A 21446-nucleotide genomic window follows, 5' to 3' on the forward strand; every position below is an offset into this window, starting at 1 on the left:
CTGTAAACAAGAAATTCTGTATCATAATGGCTAAGCTTGCTCAATTTCATTTGGTGAGATTCCACCATGTTGTATACATGTGAAATCCACTCCAACGCATAAGGGTGTGTTCCTTGATGATAGGTCCTGAAGCCCAAAATCAATAATATCGACAACTCTAATGAGCCACACCATGGGAAATGATCGAGAAGAGACACCAATCATAGGTTTGTGTGGGTGCCAGTGATGTGTATACTTCATCAAACCCATCCATGAGGTGTGACTCACAAAAAAGATACAAAAGTCAGCCAAATATGAAACTCAGACGGGCCACAAGACACGGATTTAGATGTTTTAGGCGCAAATTTCTTATGTTCAAACAATTACAAAGCACATAAAGATTTCCCGTGAAAAACCCTTTGCAAAAAAAAAAAACCACAATACTGAGTGATAATGAATCCACCGTAAACAAGGAGTAACAAGATACAAATAACTTGCAGGTTTGAAACCCTCGCTTTTACAAGCAAATCCCTTTTCATAATCTAGCTCTCTCCAGCATAATATGATTCATACCCTAATAATCATACCCCAATCACGTATTAAACATATTATAACTTTCTTACAAAATAAAAAGCAAAACCACACGCTTATGCAAAATTAACGCGAACCATTGATAGATCAACACTTGTTCAATTTAATTGAACATGCCCAAAAGTATCCAGAGAACTAAGTAAAAAAATCAAAATTTTCTCAATTTAATCAAAGCTGCTATCCATACATCATAATCCCTGTATTTACGTCAGATTGAAGTCACTCAATCAACAAATTTTACATTGTCCACATGAGTGTGGCCATCCGTGTCTTTTATCAGGCTCATCTTTTGTATGTACGGTGAACACAAGGGTTATCACCTGTTTGACGGGGTGAATTTCACACATACAATATGGTGCGCCCGGAAGAGCTTGGGTGTACGGATGGATGGGACCCACATCACCCACCCTCTCCAAGTCCCAAAGACAGCAATGTCTCGTTCCGTGGACACCTTCTGCCAAAAGAAATCGAAGCTGCCTTACGTGGGGGGAGGCCTTTTATGTCGTTGTCCATTTCCTACCCTACATATCGTGGGGCCCACACTGATTGGGACCCCCACGGCTTACCCTGCTTGGTCATTGGATATAGTGAAAGTTGAAAAAGGCTCCGTGACTCTCCTTTTCAGCATTTTCTTTCTCGTCTCCAGAATGTTACAGCTGTTGCTAAAAAATTCAAACCATTCCATGCGCATTGAAAGCGGCCATGATCACGTGGAATACATCTACATCAATCCTTACCGTCTAAATCGTGTGGCCCAATTAATACCAGGGTCAGCCTCAAAATAACGTTTGCTGGAAATTTGTACCTTAGTAGACGCTTGTTTCTTGAATTCTTGCTGGTGGCGATTTTCATTTCTACCATTCATTTGTGAGACCGACCGAGCAGTTACGATCATATTTGTTGTTGTTATCTCACAGATACGATGGAGCCCACTATTTGGACGGTTTGGATTAAGGTATGTATGTGCCACGTATTTAATGTCACATGCATGTGTATCTATTTGGTACTCTCTCAGTGAAGACATAAAGGGTCATGACTTAATAATTTTCAGTCCCATAAAGCAAAATTCCATTTGTCGAGTCTCCTTCGTACTTTGGTTGAACTGGGCGCGGATTGTGTTTTGTAGTTAGGCGCTCCCCACCCTTCACCATGGTGTGAAGACTCTCTTGAAGACTCTCTGGGGCCCATCGTAATGTATGTGTTTTATCCACGCTGTCCATCCTTTTTTTCAGCTCATTTTATGAAATTAGCCCAAAATTGATTCATATCGAAAGATCAAGTGGACCACACCACAAAAAAAGAAGTTGGAATGGAATGCCTACCATTGAAAATTCATGGGAACCACAGAAGTTTTGGATCATGTTTTCCCTTCATCCAGGTCTATGTGACCTTATGAACAGGTTGGATGACAAATAAACATCACTCTGGGCCCTAGGAAGGGACGGCATTATCCTGTTTTCTATAGTGCGGTCCACTTGAGCTTTGCATATGCTTCAATATCGATCTAATTCCCTAAAACGAGTTGGAAAAACGGATGGACGGCCGAGATAAAACACATACATCATGGCCACAGGCCATTCAATCAACACTGTTTCCTATGGTCTGGTCCAACTGATTATTGGATCCGCTTCATTTTTGGGATGATAACTTAAAATGATCTGAAAAATCAGATGGACAGTGTGGATATACTAAATCTACATCAAGGTAGGCCCTACGGTGAGGGCCGCACCTTCTTGGGTGAGGTGGAGTCTCACCTTGATGTATGTGTAGCATATCTACACAGTCCATCCGTTTTTCAAGATCATATTAGGGCATGAGACTAAAACTGAAGTAGATTCAAATCTCAGGTGGATCACACTAAGAAACGGTACTTGTGGGCCACGAAAGTTTTGGATAAAGCTGGTATTTGTTTTTTCCCCCCTTATCCAAGTCTGCGTGACATTAACAACAGGTTGGATGGCAAATAAAAATAATGTTGTGCCATTATTTCCTGTAGTGTGGTCCACCTGAGATTTGGATCTGCTTCATTTTTGGTCTCATGCCGTAAAATAATCTAGAAAAACGTATGGACGGTGTGGATATACTACACCTACATCAAGGTGGGCCCGACTGTCGGGGCCGCACCTAATCCGCTCACAGGTAACGCCCTCTATACGTAATATAGTCAGGCAATTCGAATTGGTAAGTTGTCTTGTGAATGCAGTCGCTAGGGTGCACTTTAAAAAGCGCTTCAACCGTTGGATTATTCGAAGGTTAAAGCGACGGTCCATATTCAATGGAAGTCAAATTATCAATGGGTTGGAAGATTCTAACTCATATTTTATTTTATTTTTTTGTTACTCACTACCTAGGGTGAGGACCATCATATACGCGGTTTGGATAATTGAAACATGACCGCAGATCTAAAGGCTAAAGTCATACCTATCATAATAGCAACGTCTAGGATGTATTCTAGGAAACTCTCGTGTATCAGAAAAGAGTCGCTAATCAGCCCATCCAAGCCGTAGAGATGCCATGTCACAAAATCAGGACCATCCGATGAACAGGAAGTTTTGAATTTAGTTTAGACAAGTTTTTTCTATTAGACTGATCACCTACCGGCAAGGTACCATAACTCATGTGGTACTCAACATGCCACTTGTGTAGGACACCACTACTGTGAAAATGGTACGCCCCACCATGAAGATCACCTGAGAAAAAAAATCAGGATGTTCTATCAGGTGGGCCACACCATCGTAATCAATGAACAAGCAACAGCCAATCGAAGCGTTAGGATATATCAGTCTAGATCACATGTGGGTCTCAGATGCACCACATCTTGTGGTCCAAACAAACTATGCATCCTTGCTTGAAGTGTCATTTTCTGCCATTCCCACATGTATTTAAAACCAAAGATTCCACGAAGTAGTCATTACATATATCCTTATCTAATGAAATATATAGGATTCAGCTTGCTATCCAAACAACAACACCCGTCTTGCTAGAAACCAGTCTGTGAAATGTCATGGTCCATGCAGCCATTGCATTCCGAAGTCGGCTGCTCTCTTCAACAACAACATCACTAGCATGGGAGAGACGCACTAAACTACCCCCTTTGCTTTGTTTCGATCGGCATCAAATGGGTTAGTCGCTGAACTCAGCAACCCTAGAACAAAATCGATGGAACCCAAGAACATGCAAAACCGACAAAAAAGTTTGTGGTGGGAATCATGGACTCAATGCAACCTTGCAGAGCCCAACTCTTTGAAATGGGGACCCGCATGGGGCAATCAAGCCAAGGCTCTGCATCACTCGCATTCGCCTTGCGCTCATATCTTGTGAGCACTTTAATGAGTTGGTTGCCTGTTAGCAGGTTGGAATTATCTCAATGTACTAGTACAAAGCGAAATGAATGAAATGCACGCATTGTGAAAAGAACGCAAAAACTCACAGAGATTGGGCTGCTGATTGTTTTTTTGTCTTTCCTATCCCCTTGTTTTGGGGTTTTCAAGACGTCAACCACAGCAGCTTCCGTGGTGGACCTCTGTACCCCATCCTGCCATATTACAAAGGAATTTCTAAGCTAATAGCAAGTCTTAAGTTAGATTTGAATAAGTCTAAAAGGAACACTACCAGCAGACAAACAATAGCGCAACACCCGTGCCAACATGGTGTTTGTGTGAGAGAGTTGGGCCATTCATCAAGTCCAGCAGCGAAGGTGTTCAACCCAACATACAGGCTTGTCCACCACCCTTCAAGTGGGCCACATATTTTCAACATACATGTGCCCCGGTTGATGAGCATCCCAACCTGATTTTTGGGCAACAGAAACCTTCCCATGGGATCTGCGACCTGATTTGTGGACAGCCCAGATTTCACACTTGTGTGCCACATTGGCAGGGTGCTTGTGTTTGGTGTTTGCGGATGGGCGCTCGCAAGCATGCATTTGTCATATGCTACAACAGTCCAGAACATTAGCTTATTGAGGGACATGGAATATTTGAGTGGGAACATATAGGATCCAGGCCATTTGTCTTGTGGTTTTTCCCAACACTACGTTCCTTTGGCTTCTTCAAGGCTTCACCTGGAGTGCTTTCCTTGGAGAGATTTCTTTTCTTCACTCTCACCGACAAAAGCACATCCTGCCATTTGACGAATGAGCCCACTAGCTGATAAAATGTCTAAACTATCTCAATTAAATTATGTAACCCCAACCATGATGGCATTTGATTTTTTTAATGGGATAATGTAACAGAAACCACACTCACAGAGCCTGGGCGACCTGCTTTCGAGGCAACACTAACACCATTTTCTGCAGAGGGATCTCTTTGCTTTCTCTTTCTACCAGCATGCATATCCTGTTGGCATTTTCATGCATGAGTTCCCTAGCAATAACAAGTCTAGTAACCTCAATGAGCTAAGAAACTGGTACATTTTCCACCATTTCTTAAAGGGTGGTAACTCATCCACCTCAAACACGGCCAACAGGGTTGATATAGACTATCTAAATTGTGGGCTGCACTGTAGATGGAGAAGACCCTGAAAATTACACTGATCAAACAATGTTATTCATCTGGTAATGACACTGAATTTGAACTGCTGAAATTGTCTTTTCATTTTTCTTTTTCTTCTTCTTGTTCTTCTTCTTTTAACAACCCATTTGATGGCCAGCAATTGGTTGGTTCTGATCATCAGATAAGTGAATTTTAGGATATGCACCACCACCAATGGAGCCATGTTTTACCTGGTCTGGATTGACATATATGTACACCACATGTGCAGCAGACAAAACAACACCTTTCAAGAGGTAGAAAACATGTATAGTAGTCTAGCCCAACCTCAATGAGCTATATTACTGCGAGTGACAAGCTTATTAGGAACACAAATAATAAAATAGGAACGACACTCACAGAGTCTTGGCCATCTGCTTTCTTCTTTTTCTTAACTCCATCTTGCACTGATATTTTGTCCTTGCATGATTCATCTCTAGCCTTTGCCTCCAAGAGATTACTCTTTACTCCATCCTGCAGTTTTCCTAAAGAACCCATTGCCTGAGTTGTCTCAATCCTATCTTGCTTAGGCATTTTATCTCTAGAAGCTTCAACTATAGCTTTTTGTGCATAAAGATCCAATTTTCATCAATCACGAAGCTCTAGTAGTTTATAAAAATATTATCCATGACTTCAATGCAAAAGCACCTGATCTTGAAGTCTCAAAAGCAAGTGCTATAAAAGGTCAAGAAATTTCAAGAATGACAAAATGGGAGTTACACAAGGCTACAATGTGAGTAGTTTAGAAAGGACAAAACACATCAATTTTGTATCCAAGCACATATTCCATAAAGCAGCCAGACTGTCTAAAAGCACAATGCGTTGCATGGAAGGCTAAGAGCTGATGCCAGGATCCTTGGGGAATTTCCGAGGTTTTTCTCATAGTAATTCTCCCTGCCATAGTCAAAGGGGGCTTTAGGAACGTAGCCTCATTGATGACTACAACAAATTGCAAGAGCTTGGAGACTAAAACTTGTTTTCAAAGATATTTGACATACAAGCTCTAGGCTAAACATTTTGTTTGCGCAAATAGAAAGAGGCAAATGGCATGTCAATGTGCCAGTAGAGGGTTAAGCTATGAGGCTCTTTGTGTTGGAAACTCATTCCCTTTTTAGTGGTTTTTTCCCATGTAAAAACTTCCACACTCAACATGGCAAAGTTCACTAACTGTTCTAGAAAAGCAGGGAAAAGACTTTGTTGTATTATCAGGAACCATAACAAATTTGCTCACATGTGATTCCTGTACCCCATGTGTAAAACAGATGCGTAGAGGGTTTTCTTGATAACCTGTACAAGTAAAGGGTCATTTTCTAACCAATATTTCCTCAGAAAGATGTCAACGCATCTAGAATAGCTATCTTCAAGACGAATGATCATATACAACCATTTGTAACATATATCTACAGTTTAATTATTGATTTGGACACTTGGACGGTCCAATAATCAAGCTAGACCATCCTTCCATTAAACTTCATCAGGAAAGTGTTCGTGACTAGTGATGGGCTTGGAGCTTGGGAAGCACATCAGGAAAGTCACCATGGTACCATATGACAGCTATACCAGCGATGGACTAGGACTTGGCCATTTGTAGGGTTCTCACATCAGTACATGAGTATGCACAAATGGTTCAGTTGGCACGTCAAACAAGGATCGCAATGAAGGAATGCTCTTTGGTCTTAACAAGAGAGCATACACTTCCACTACACCAAGGTATTCAAAATCGGTTATGTAACGGTAACGGTCATAACCGTTATGAGTTACAGGCCGAAATGGCCATAACGGCCCGTAACGGTCCTGTAACAATTCTTTATAAAAATAAAATAAATAAATAAAAAATTTAAAAAGAGTTGTAACGGCCTTTACGGCCCATATCATAACAGTAACGGTGGTGGACATTACAACCGCCGTTACCATTATGGAACACCTTGCACTACACACGTTATTGTTATAGAACACCTTGCACTACACACATGCGCACACACACAAGTGGATTGTAGCCATTAGACCCGAGCTAGCAATTAATGGGTCTAGGTGCAAGAATTCAACTTGAATTACTAAATGGATCCAGGTCCAGGATAATGCAGGAGCATTTTCACACCGGGCTTGAGTGGGGTCGCCTGTAGGATGCAGGGGCACACTTGGGGTGGGCAGGGCCCACGGGGGAGGTCTCGTGTTAGAGACTCCTCACCAGGGGCGATTAATGCACATTTCATACCGGGCTCGAGTGGGGTAGCCTGTGGGATACGGGGACACACTTGGGATGGGCAGCCCGTGTGAGGTGGTACCCATGTGATTTGGAGCCCACGAGGGAGGTTCGGCCGAGGTCCTAACCCATGAGATGTGGGGCCTAGGTTATGAGGTAAAGGGATTAATTCGGTGTGCTCTAACAGTTCGAGCTTTTAGAGTAAGTGGTTAATTGTCCTGCATCACAGGACCTCTCGAAATAAACCAAACCTGGACTTGTTTTCTAAATCAATCCAATTTGGGCTAATAATAAAATGGACCCAACCCAGGCCCAAACACAACCCAAACCTAGGAAAAGTAGTTAATTAAGATAAGTATAGGAAAATCTAAGCATTTGGTTGATTAACTAATACTACCTAGGGAAAGTGAAAGATTAGGGAGGTAATCACATTGGAACATTATTTGTGTGCAACCCACTTGTAATTTTTATACCCGGCCCAGACCTGATCAATTAAATAAATGGTTTGGTTTTTTATGACTTGGAGCAGCTCAAGTTTTAATGGGTTGGGTCTGGGACCAAAATTCTGACCCGATTATTAAATGGGCTGGGTCTGGGACCCCCTCGACATGACACAACCCATCCCATATGCACCCCTACTAGTGGCTATGGATCTTCTTCTTTGTGTTTCTCTTTGAAGGTAAGTAGGTATACATCTTTAGCTCTCCTGTTTGCTTTTGGATCTGATATTTTATAGTGCTCTTGATCTACACACATATTTGCCTGTCCTAGAGAGGCTAGATCTCATCCAATAACCTACAAATAAATGTTCAATCATGGTCATTTACATAAGGACACACATCCATGTAGCAAGCCATGCATAAAGGTCTGCAAAACATTTTATACAGTAGGTTGAATGGTTCAAGAAAAAAGTGATGCATTACAGAAGAATAGTTGCCAGTATCCTGATTGAAAATGGGTAGCTTTACATTGTACCGAGACTACCGACTCACAGTAATCATCACTCGGAAGCAAGGCATAACGAAGTTTAACAATCAAATGCTTGTGTGTGGTTAGAATCGATGTTGTCAAATCGCATAAGCCATCAGCCTGGGCTAATCGCTCATGCCATCGCATAGTTGCATAAGCGATTGCTCAGGTTGATGGGTTTTTTTTTTTATTTAAAAAAAATGTAAAAAATAGAAAAAAAAAAATCTAAAAAGTTAAGAAAAACTATGTATAATTATTGTAAATGATTGGATTAGATTTATTTGCCTATTTCATTGTAGTTTGACTATTACCATCTATATGTTGAGTTATATTATATTATATATAACAAAACAAATTTAAATAATCAACAAGTTACACTGAGAAAGAATTAATTATTGAAGACTACAAATATAGAAATTATATTGATAACTTGAATCTTGATGAGTTGATGCATATAATACAAGTTATAACTTACAACTTATTACAATCTACAAGAAATTTGACTGTTGGCCATTATGCCATAGCATACTAAAGTATGCCATGATTCCACGGCTTAAGATATTTGAGCCATGGTATGCGTCACATAATCACTTATGTGATCGCATATGACAGCACTGGTTAGAATTCTTTCGGTGATATATCATAGTAGATGAATCATTTCCAAGAAGCACTGATAAAGTCTATTGCGAAAGAAAATAGCTCTTGCCACTGCTAAATAAGCGGAATACCAACAATAAACCACAAAAACATGTTCACATGAACCAAAAATGCAGTGTGTAGAAAGAAGGGAGCAGCGGAGAGGCAAAGAGTAAATTTGGTTAAGCCAAAACAAAACATCTGAACTCTGGTAGGTGAAATGATTGGCTAACCTTTACGTGTAGAAGCTTTCCTCTTTGATTTAGCACCAGATTTGATTTGAGAAAGATCCTATAGGCATTACCCGACATCATTGAATAAACTATCAGCTTTTTCCTCACAAGATTGTTTCCTGAGAGACAAAAGAGGGCCTCATGAAACTTGTCGCTGACAGGCAACAAAATATTACCTGCTCCAAAGCTTTATTTAGAATCTCTTTGACACTACAGTTATTTTGCTTAAGAACCTGACAATTTAAACATATAGAATGGCCAATAATTAAAATAAAAAATAAAAAATAAAAAAATAAAAAGATATAGAACGATTAGCTTTAAAAAAAAAAAAAAAAAAAACCCAGCAATAAAACAAATAAAGAAACTAGAGATGATTTGAAAAAAGAGAAAAGGGGGGAAAAAAGGATAACTAACTGCTTAAAAACAATGTGCTATTATTTGCACCCACATTCTCAAACTCAGAGTGGTATTTCATGGGGTCCACATACAAGCTGCCAAAAAAAAAACAAAAAACAAAAAAAGAACAAAATCCAATAAGCATTACATACATACGAAGCAATGAATGCAAACATAAAACAGTCGAGTCAAGACAAGACAACTGACTACTCATAGCTTCCATAGAGTCGAGTGAGAACTCCACCCTCCATTTTCTTCTCGATCTTTTCACCCCCACCTATGGTGTTCTCGTCTACAACCTAACAAAAGGGGGGAAATGCATCCAACGAATATTTTCTACAATATCAGTGGTCAAAGCTATAAACACAAAAAAGTACTGGTATTCAAGCCAATTAATGGTCTGTTTGGCAGTAGGAATATATATATATATATATATATATATATATATATATATATATATAGAGAGAGAGAGAGAGAGAGAGAGAGAGAGAGAGGTGTGGCCCACTTGCATCACAAATGAGCCTGATTGTTGGGCCCCAAGCATAAGTTTTGTCATGACATCTGATGGTTGAAGTAGACTTTCAACTGTTCAATTACAATAGCCTACTTGAATCACCAAGCAATCTAATTTTTTTTTACCCAAGGCCTAGGATGAGATTACACATCTAATGGTCAGATTGGAACTATATATCAATCACGGTGGGCCTGTCAAAAAATCAATGCTTGGCTTCAATCTCCCACTTGTTCCTTTTGCTGATGGTGTTCCGTTTGAGATTACATTCCCCAAAAGGAGCTTTTAAATTCAACTAGTTGGATGAAAAGCTACACTCCATCACATGACAACTTACAAAGTATGAAGTGCATGTGAAATCCAACCCTTTCAACAGGTTGGCTCCCACTATTTGGATCATTATTTAAATGCTCAGTAATATCTCCACATCAAATAGTTCACACCATTTAAAATATCATTCAAACATTTCAAATAGCAAAACATGTCTGACCCACTCAATGAGTGACTATTACAGTTTTCAAAAGGTGATGCTCATGACGGCCAATCTATTAGACGGGTTGGATGTCATATACACATGAACAGTTGGGCGTTGTCGACTAGTTGGACCTTAGATTCTAGTCCATCCTCCTGTTCTTGAGACCTTCTCATAAAGTGTTTTTTACAGCACTGTGTTTCCCAGTATCAGTTGGTGCTGATCGGTCCTCTATGGGCCCCACCATGATTCATGTGTTTCATCCACACCATCCATCTCATTTTGTAGCATAAGATAAAATAATGAGGCACATCCAAATCTCAGAGGGACCAAACTGTAAAAAAGTAGTGGTGATTGAACGCCCACCATTGGAAACTTCCTAGGGGCCACAAAAGTTCCAGATGAAGCTGATATTTGTGTTTTCCTTTCATTCAAACTTGTGTGACCTAATCAGCAGGTTGGATGGCAAATAAGCATTATAGTGGGGCATATGAAGTTCTCAATGATGAGCATTCAATCACCCCTATTTCTTGTGGTTTGGTCCACCTGGGATTTGTATCTATCTCACTTTTGGGCACATGCCCTACCATGAGGTATAAAAATGAATGGACGACTTGGATCAAATACTTGCACCATGATGAGGCCTGCCGATTACCGAACAGTACCTATGCCGGTACTAGAGGAGTCACCGCCGAATCCGAGCCCCACTGGGCTAAAACTCCAGTTTCCAATGGACGAGGAATGCCTGCCAAAGCCTTCAGTTGGAACTTCCAGACCAGAAGCTAGGTGGGGCCCACATTTTGCTAGATCATGTTAGGAAATGGGCCAAAAAAAGGGGTAGAACCAAAACTCATGTGGGTTGCACGACTGAAAAAAGTGGATAGGGGAATGCCTTCCATTGATACCTCCTGGGGGTCCACGATGATGTTTATATGCCATCCATACTGTTCATAAGGTCATTCCAACTACGATGAACTAAAAATGCAAAAATATTAGCCTAATCAAGAGCTTCCATGGCCCCAAGAATGTTTCAACGGTGGACATTTTATGCTCACCTTTTTCTGTCGTGCGGCTCACTCAGAGTTTTGAATCTAACTAAATTTTGGGCCTATGTCATAACCTGATCTAGAAAAACTGATGGACATCCTAGATTTATCACAAACATCACGGCAAGCCCCACCTTGCTTTCATAGGCAATCCCCTGGTTTCCCAACATACAGGGAGAAGGAGAGCATAAATGAGGAGAGACGGCATAATGAAGAGAGAGAGAGAGAGAGAGAGAGAGAGAGAGAGAGAGTTGAGGCCTGTTTTTTAAAAAATGGGATAATTGTAGAAGTAGTACACATATGATGTATTCGTGCGATGCACCATGTGTAAGAAATTTGGTTCGTTAATTAGTAGGGTACTTTGTAAGTATGCGCAGAGTATAAAATATTATTTTTCTATGATCGATAGTAGGATACTCTTCTACAAGAAAAGTGGGATGTTAGGAATCCATTCCAACTGTCCAGATTCAATTGGCTTGTGTGGCTCTAGTGATGATGACCATTTACCACTTTTTTATATATAAAAGTTAATTAATGGACTCTATTTGATGAACGGTTTGGATCTACGATGTGTATTCCCATCATAGCTATGTAAGGCTTGATGTCACAGTCTCTTATGAGGGAGAATTATATGTAGCTAAAGAGAGGGAATGCCTGCCAAAGCCTTCAGTTGGAACTTCCAGACCAAAAGCTAGGTGGGGCCCACATTTTGCTAGATCATGCTGGGAAATGGGCCAAAAAAAGAGGTAGATCCAAAACTCATGTGGGTTGCACGACTGAAAAAAGCGGGTGGGGGAATGCCTTCCATTGAAACCTCCCGGGGGTCCACGATGATGTTTATTTGCCATCCATACTGTTCATAAGGTCATTCCAACTAGGATGAACTAAAAATGCAAAAATATTAGCCTGATCAAGAGCTTTCATGACCCCAAAAATGTTTCAACGGTGGACATTTTATGCTCACCTTTTTCTGTCTTGCGGTCCACTCAGAGTTTTGGATCTGACTAAATTTTGGGCCTATGTCGTAACCTGATCTAGAAAAACTGACGGACAGCCTAGATTTATCGCAAACATCACAGCAAGCCCCACCTTGCTTTTGTAGGCAATCCCCTGGTTTCCCAGCATACAGGGAGAAGGAGAGCATAAATGAGGAGAGAGGGCATAATGAAGAGAGAGAGAGAGAGAGAGAGAGAGAGAGAGAGAGGAGTTGAGGCCTGTTTTTTAAAAAATGGGATAATTGTAGAAGTTGTACACATATGATGTATTCGTGCGATGCACCATGTGTAAGAAATTGGTTCGTTAATTAGGTAAGGTACTTTGTAAGTATGTACAAAGTATAAAATATTATTTTTCTATGATCAATAGTAGGATACTCTTCTACAAGAAAAGTGGGATGTTAGAAATCCATTCCAACTGTCCAGATTCAACTAGCATGTGTGGCTCTAGTGATGATGACCATTTACTACTTTTTTACATATAAAAGTTAATTAATGGACTCTATTTGATGAATGGTTTGGATCTATGACATGTATTCCCATCATAGCTATGTAAGGCTTGATGTCACAGTCTCTTATGAGGGGGAATTAGGCTAAAGAGAGGGATTTTTGCTATTTAATGCAAGCTAGTTGGACTAATTTGAATGGTCCAACTAGTTGTGTGTGAGGATTTCTCATACATAAATATGTGTGCGTGCGCGCGCGCATCAAAGGTATAAATCATTACGTATTTCTCCTTTATTCATTTGTCTTTCAGGGTGTGTTTGGATATGAGGAATCCGTGTGGGAAAGAAATCGTTTTCACATAAACAGAAAACCATCCTACAAAGTAATCATTGGCTTTATCCACAATCAGAATTCTCTAACACAACATACGAGGTGATTGTTGTCAAATGAACCGGGGTTTTCTGCAGCATAATCAAACAACCCCCCAAAAAAGAATCCAAATATCAATAGTGCAAAGAGAAATAATAATTGGATGGTCACTATGTTTTTCCATGTCCACACACGCTTTTCCAACTATCCTTAAGCATTGAAAATGATGAAAATGTCCATGAGAAGAAAAAAAATTCCACAATTTTTTTTAGCATTTTCATATGGTTCAATTGCTAAATGGCTACAGAAGTGAAGGAAACCTTGTAAGGACTGCACCTTTGCAGTAGATGTTCCTACCACTATTTTTTTATCCTTCCCCATTTAATGATATCATCAGATCATGACAAGCGATAGAAGAATCACAAAGTTATCAACCTGGAAAGAACTTTTGCATACCTGTGCAGGCCACCATGAAGAGTCATAGATCTTAATCCATACAATATCCCCCAATGTGAACTCCTTCCTCAATTTGTCATCCCCACCTTTCGTGGCTGCCTCACTATCCTTGCCAACATGATTTCCAACATTTTTGAGGTGTTTTACTTCCATATTTGAATTTGCACTTCAAAACAGCTGATGTGACAACTTCCTACACCCAACAGTAAGTGCTGCAAACATCACCCTCCCTGAACTGAAAAGTGAAAATACATTATTGAACCAATAAATAGATTTTCACTTAAATCTGGTAGAAGAATGAAAATGTTAAATAAGTTCAGAAAGAAATAATCACCAATTGTCATATAGTTTAAAGAAGAGGAAGAAAAATCAACCTAAAGTGTACATTATTCTCAGAACTATCAAACCAATCAACAGAGACGTAATTTAGCACTAGTTAACAAAAGAACAGCTCAAAGCACAAACATCGAGGTAGTAGGCACTATAAGACAATCATCAGGTGTGACATGTAACTACCAAAAGATATCCAAAATGAACATTGAAAGCATATATATTTGTGATGGGAATCAAGGATATTTTAGCTATTTTTAATATTCTATTGAAATAGATGGTTAGGATTACAAATAATGGATGGCCAAATTATATTAGGGTTTCCTATAAAGACTCTTTCACAAATACTTGATGATTATTTGACTCGAATAAAGTTACTTTAGCATTAAAGGCCCTAATTTTGAACATGTGTTGCTTCTATCCCTCTTCAGAATGTGCTGCATTACTCTTTAGTTGATTAAGACAAGAACATATTTGGATTTATATCCATAGCTCCTCTTCAATCAATTTCAAATTTTTTTACTTGCGCATACTAGTAGGCTGATTTCACATATAAACAGTCCATCTGTTGTATTAATTTAGCATGTGGCAATTTTGGAAGAATTTGGAGCTTAATCCGGTACGTACCCTCAGTTTAATCTACTCCAATTCTGTATCTTTCACTAGTGTTGCATAACGTAGAAGTAGAAGGCAAAAAATGCAAACAAAGGAAAATTCCCACTTTTCTTGTTGATGCCAAGCTTGGATTATATGTGTAGGCTGATTGTGATGATGGGCCTTCTGAATACATCAGAAAGTTGATTCGGACATATGCTGTAGAGATTTAATCACCAGAAACCTTCTCATGTATAAAGTGACGGTTGACTTCAATATGTTTAGCTCTTTCATGATAGACCAAATTGCTTGCAATGTGGAATGTTGTTTGATTATCACAAAACAACCACATATGTAGATTAACTGCAAACCCCATTTTCTGCAATAATTTCTTGATCCACATTAACTCACAAGTCGTATAAGCCATTGTTCTACATTCTAATTCAGTAATTGATTAGGCTACAACACTCTGGTTCCTACTATTCCACACGACTAAATTTCCTCTCACAAGCATGCAATACCTAATAGTAGACCGCCTATCTATTAAAAAACCTACCTGGTTTGCATCAAAATACCATATGATCTAAAGATGATTGTTTGTATGTACAGAATTCCTTGTCCTCGTGCTCCTTTAAGATATCTAATGCAGGGGCATTTTCACACTGAGCTTAATTGAGGTAGCATGTGGGATGTGAGGACACACTCGAGATAGGTAGCCCATGTGAAGCGGAACTCATGTAAAGTGGGGCCCACGAGGGGGTTCGGTCAACGTCCTAACCCATGCGATGTGGGGCTTGGGCTATGAGATAAAGGGATTGATTCGCCACTCTCTATCAACTTGAGTTTTTAAAGCATGTGGCTAATTGTCCTGCATCAAAGTGGTATCAGAGCAGGAGGTCTCGTGTTCGAGACTCCTCACCGAGAGTGATTAACGCAAGAGCATTTTCACACCGGGCTCGAGTGGGGTAGCCTGTGGGATGCGGGGACACACTCAAGGTGAGTGGCCCATGTGAAGCGAAACACGTGTGAAGTAAGGCCCACAAGGGGGTTCAATTGAGGTCCTAACCCATGTGATGTGGGGCCTAGGCTATGAGATAAAGGGATTGATTCGCCACTCTTTATCAGTTCGAGCTTTTAGAGCAAGTGGCTAATTCTCCTGCATCAAATTGGTATTAGAGCGGGAGGTCTTGTGTCCGAGACTTCTCACCGGAGGTGATTAATGCAAGGGCATTTTCACACCTAGCTCAAGTGAGGTAGCCTGTAGGATGCAGGGACACACTCGGGGTGGGTGGCTCGTGTGAAGCAGAACCCATGTGAAGTGGGGGGATTGATTCGCCACTCTCTATCAGTTCGAGCTTTTAAAGCAAGTGGTTAGTTGTCTTGCATCAATAACGCAGAACCTAAATAACTAAATCCATGTGAGGTACCATCCAAGGGCTCATAAACTGGATCACCACACTCACAACATAAGATAAGTTTGACCGAGTGATAGTTAAATACATAAGTTTCCAAATCAATCTTTTATACCTCCTTGGATCTTCAACTATATATCCTTGATTACCAACAAGTTTGTAATTCGGATCAATTGGTATATCAATTGGCTTAGTAACAAGAAGACTTGTTTCTGTGAGCAAATCCAAAACGTATTTCTATTGAGACATAAATTCCTTTATTGGATCTAGCAATTTCAGATACTAAGAAAGTAACGAAGTTGACCAAGATCTTTTGTGAGAAAATGCCTTTGAAGTTGTTTCTTAAGCTCCTTAATCCCCCTATTGCCACCTCTTGTAACAACTAACAATAATATCATCAACATAAACCACTAACACAATAAGACATGGGGTGTATTTTCATAAAAAGACGGAATGATCAGCATGACTTCGAACAAAGCCCTAGTTCAACACAATTTTACTAAAATTTTCAAACCATGCACATGGTGACTGCTTCAACCCATAAATTGTTTTGCGCAGTTTGCACACCTGTTAACACTATTGATAAAGGCAACGCGCTGGACGCATTTGCCATATGGTCAGATGCTCCGGAGTATATGACCTATGGAGCAAGGAACTTCGATCCTAAACAAGCCAACCCCGAGGTCACAGATGTAATCGTAGGAGTGAAAGTAGCTGTGCAAGTAGCACAAACAAACAAACTCTATAGACTTTTCAATAATTTGGAATACTCTTCTTAAGTAAGCATAACTGTTTCGCAAGACATGTGGTTGTTAATTTGTACAGCAAAACTAACCGGATAAGGTCCACTGCTCTCTCCAATGTGAGATGTCTGATTAGCCCACGTTGGCTTTTTTTTATTTTTTTATTTTTATTTTTTTGGAACAATTGATTAGCTTATGTTGGCTTTCTATGGAGATTCAATAATTTTTTACAGAATGATTTGTAAGCCCACAATGGATGCACTTCCAAGTCCACAACATCTACCATAACCTCCTCCCACTTCACCATGACTACCTTGATTACATCTATCACCACAATCACCACTTCAGCCTCAACTACTAAAAGATCTTAAAGCACATCTATCATTGGCTCCGCTTGTAGAGTCAAGATATACACATTAGAGGCAAGCATATACCTCATTCAAAGATAGCACATTTGTATATAAACCAATTTATATTAGAGGCAAGCATATGCATGATACATCGTTCAAAGATAACATATCTGTATATAAACCAGTTTATATTCATATTTCAAACCAGATAAAAAAGTGGTTGCACAAAACTTCTCTGGTTGTTGACGTTACTTCTTTAAATCAGTAGTAAGGGTTTGATACACATTCAGCTCCTCACATATTCCTTCAAGTTTTAAACAATATTCACCCAATAATTTATCTCCTTGTTAAAGCTCAAGTATTTCTTCAAATAATTGATATGTACTAGAAATATTTTTGTTGAATAAATACATCTCTCGTAATGCATCTTACAACTACTTTGTAATATCCAAAAATATTACATTCGCGCTAATAGATGGTTTCATATTATTCCACAACCATGTCATTATTTGAGTATTCTCCCCGACCCATTAATCAAATGTACTAACTCATCAAGCTTCTCGCTCATCAAATATTTTAATTTTTCCTTGGTAATTAAAAACACTTGGATGGATTCAGACCACTAAATATAGTTTGTTCCATTTAGTTTAATAGAGGATATTTTGACACCTAAAAAAATCATATGGATTTACGAATCCAGTTCTCGAATCACTCTTCATCTCCACTAAAAAAAAATGGATTAGAATAAATACCACAAGCTTATACAAACACGAGCTGACCTTTCACTATACACAAATACCCAACTTGTACATATGCCACCCCACACTTGAAAAGAATAACTAGTCCACATGTCCCACATATGCGAGGTGATTATCACGAACACTTCATCCCCTTCTCATGCATGGACCATTACAAAGGCCCAACACCACCAAAAAAAAAAAACCTTATATTTCTTAAAAGATTTTCAGCATAAGAGGGATGAGAGAGACCAAAAAAGGAAAAGAAGGAAAAAGAATTATAGGATCAAAAGAAGCTAGGCAGGGTGTACAATAGGGTAGCCCACATCCACAATCCATTAGGTGCGCCATAAACACCCTCATGCGTCATGTGAAGCAAGGAGGAGAAAAACCCTCATGTATCCTCTCAGCCTTGCAACAAGAACCTCAACTCCTTTTTCCATCCTACAATCACATTTATTCTCTACGCCTTACAAAAAGAACTTTGACATTCCTCTCCATCTTGCAATCCCATCTCTTCTCTGCATCTTGCAACAAGACTTTCAGCTTTTCTCTCCATCATGCAATCCCACCTCTTTTCTCCACCTTGCAAACATGGGAAGAATTTCTTCTATATAAAACACTCTCCATAGCCTCTCCACCCTGCAAGAACAACAGAGAACCCCTCCACAGGTTCCAAAGAGAAAAGCCCTCTCATATGCCTTTTACATTTGACAAATGCTAGGTGTACATGCTTGTGAGAGAAGTGTACATGCTTGTGAGAGATGGACGAGGAGTTCACAATACACATGCCAACATTCCACATGTGTGCGAGATCCAAGCCATTAATCAATCGTGGTTCACTGTGAGCATTCTTAACGCAGTCTGAAACGAGATGGAAATTGATCGAAGAAAGAAAAACAAGATTGCAGGAAAGAACCCAGCAATCCACTAGTGAAATGCTAGAGTAGAAATCACAACCCCTTTTCTCTTTCACCAAATCTAACCAAAGGAACCCCATAATATCATAATCAACTGTTTTAAATAACAGGCTCTTTTATATAGAATATGACAACTAAAGAAAATCCTAATATAATAGGAAATGACCAAAATGCCCTCAAAATCCTGTCACCACCATATGGGCCTTGTGTAAATTGGACAAAATTCACTCAAACGGCATCAAAATTGCATGATATCGAGATCCTTTGAGAGCTAACTCAATAGGCAATCAAACTGGACCAATTTCATGTCATTTTTACATCGTTTGGTGCTCCAAAAGTAGCCCACCAAAGGAGTGATGAAAATACAAAAGGAGACTTGTTAAACACTCAATCTAACCTTATGACTATATATGTGTGTGTGTGGGAAATGATACTATGAGGTCGACCTCATGGGAACTTCCCATGAGGTCGAGTTGTGTGGGCCCCACTGTGATGTGTGCCGAACATCAATGCCGTACATTTGATGGGTCCCCTTGAGGTTATAGGATATCCCAAAAATCAGCCATATAAAGAACTCAGGTGGGCCATACCATCTGAAACCATGTGAAGACATGCCTAAAATACATAAAAGCACTTGGTGGTGCCCACTTGAGTTTTGGATGTGCCTGAAACTTGGTCTGACCCCTCATCCAAGTGGGACACACAATAGATGGGCTGAATTTGTGAACCACACTTCAGTGGGCCCAATAAATGATTATGAATGTTTTAATGGGAGGGTAACCCCTCTCAACTGTTGTCTGTAGTGTGGCCCACCCAAGTCATGGATTGACTTGATTTTTAAGCCTATGGGCTACCATGGAATGGTGCATCTAACTGATGGGGTAGATGTTTGACACACATCATGGCAGGGCCCACACAGCTCGACCGCATGGAAAGTTCCTATGAGGTCGACCCCATAGTACCATATATATATATATATATATATATATATATTTGATTGATCCCATGACCCCACGGTGCAAATTGACCGTCGATCTCATTAGATTTATCATTAGACTTTAGATCTATTCCCCCAATTAATTGGGACAAGGCTTAGATGATGGTGATGATGGCAACAACGGTGACTATAGAATATAGATCTAGTCCAGATCTTGAATCAAGACAACCTGAATGGTTGGATTCTTCAGATCTTTGATGGAGCAGCTTGCACGGCCGTTTGGTTGCATCAGCTACCTGGACCAAAAATTAGGCTCGTCCATTCATCACTTATGCCACACACGCATCAAATATGGACCATTGACCTTTATTCTCATAATGATCCATTTTCCTCAAGTTTGGCACACATGAAGAGTGAAATAGTCCAATTTTGGCCCGAGCATGCAAAAAAATGCACCCGCAAGATAAATAGCCTGGATCTCACGCATGTGAGACATGTTAGATATCAAGTGGTTAGGAGGCCTTTTCATTAGCTTGTGGAAAATGCTTCTCCTCTACTCAAACCCAACATAACCCTAGGGTCAAGAATATTCTCCTGCATCAAAAGCCAAAACTAGCGCATCCATCTAAAAATCCCCAATTCTATTAAACTACTTGGTTTGCTCTCTAACAGTAGCCTCAAAATCTTTCAAACTCTTTAAATGGTTCTCTCTTTCAATATCAATCAATACACAAAATCCATCTCATTTATCATTCTTAAATACACAACTCCAAAATGAATTCAAATGCATGTAAAAAAATTTAAGAAAAATTACAAAAAAAAAAAAAAGAGGGAGAAGAGGAGAAGAAAAGAGACCGATACATACCACTGCAATTTCGACATTTCTACTCGAGAAAATAACAGGAGAGAGAGAGAGAGAGAGAGAGAGAGAGAGAGAGAGAGAGAGAGAGAGTACCGAGATGCAGATGGGAAAAAGGAGCTGGGGAAGATCGGACCAGGCCTCTCAATCAAAGGTGGAGGCGTTGCTTTTGCTTCCCGCCCATCGTTTATATGTGGATTCATATGCGCGCGACTTCTCTCCCACCTCTCACTTTCTCATTGGAATGAGTTGCTTTTGCCTCCCTTGCAATCCAAGACCAGCGGGTGTCGACATCCACTAGGGTCCACGTGCTTAAAATCGACTTTTCAGACAGTGATGGTCCAAATCATGGACGGCTCCGATCATCGGAGCACTCAGCATGTGGGCGCCACTGAGCGGCGACTCGCTCCATCCAGTGTCGGGTCAGAGGCAAACCGAATTCGATGGGCGCGGATTAGATACTGACAAGGTCAGTAGCCAAAACGCTACTGAAGTGACGTCACCAAGCTCTGTGGACCCCACCATGATGTGTGTGTTGTATCCATACCGTCCAAACATTTGTAGAGATGGTTTTATGGCATGAGAAAAAGAATGAGATAAATATTAATTTAAGTCGACCCACCACAGAAAACCGTGGGATCAGTCACACCCACCGTTGAAACATTTACAGAGCCCACCATGATGTAGTTTTTAGATCCAACCTATTCATAAGTTAACATAGACATATATGAA

The 21446-nt window shown here is 40.0% G+C and overlaps 1 protein-coding gene across 17 annotated transcripts; it reads right to left on the bottom strand.

Annotated features, from left to right (window-relative positions):
• Positions 1-3414: 3414 nt before the first annotated feature.
• LOC131235330 (histone H3-lysine(4) N-trimethyltransferase ATX1-like) lies at positions 3415-21156 on the bottom strand. 17 transcript variants are annotated; one of them, XR_009166099.1, is made up of 11 exons: positions 20811-21156; positions 13833-14067; positions 9744-9835; positions 9589-9631; positions 9317-9373; positions 9141-9198; positions 5460-5659; positions 4854-4907; positions 4634-4691; positions 4001-4105; positions 3771-3912 (listed from the first exon to the last, which is right to left on the bottom strand). XR_009166099.1 is itself a non-coding variant. In XM_058232475.1 (10 exons), the coding sequence occupies exons 2-10, from the start codon at positions 13983-13985 to the stop codon at positions 3778-3780; spliced, it is 933 nt and encodes a 310-aa protein (XP_058088458.1). In that variant the 5' UTR covers positions 13986-14062; positions 20811-21156; the 3' UTR covers positions 3415-3777. The 17 variants fall into 17 exon arrangements, 11 of the variants coding, with proteins under 11 accessions (XP_058088458.1, XP_058088504.1, XP_058088478.1 ...); XR_009166095.1 differs by having other exon boundaries at positions 4818-4907; XM_058232475.1 differs by lacking the exon at positions 4634-4691 and having other exon boundaries at positions 3415-3912; positions 4818-4907; positions 13833-14062.
• Positions 21157-21446: the final 290 nt, after the last annotated feature.

Source organism: Magnolia sinica, chromosome 2, assembly GCF_029962835.1.
Source record: "Magnolia sinica isolate HGM2019 chromosome 2, MsV1, whole genome shotgun sequence".
Classification (NCBI taxonomy): domain Eukaryota; kingdom Viridiplantae; phylum Streptophyta; class Magnoliopsida; order Magnoliales; family Magnoliaceae; genus Magnolia; species Magnolia sinica.

What these genes read in the sequence shown, in the direction of transcription:
- LOC131235330 (XM_058232475.1), bottom strand. Translation starts at nt 13,985, where the DNA reads ATGGAAGTAAAACACCTCAAAAATGTTGGAAATCATGTTGGCAAGGAT. An exon ending in CTCTATGGAAGCTATGAGTA is followed by an intron (nt 9,632 to 9,743) that starts GTCAGTTGTCTT and finishes TTTTTTTGGCAG; the next exon opens with CTTGTATGTGGACCCCATGA. An exon ending in TAAATAAAGCTTTGGAGCAG is followed by an intron (nt 9,199 to 9,316) that starts GTAATATTTTGT and finishes TAATGCCTATAG; the next exon opens with GATCTTTCTCAAATCAAATC.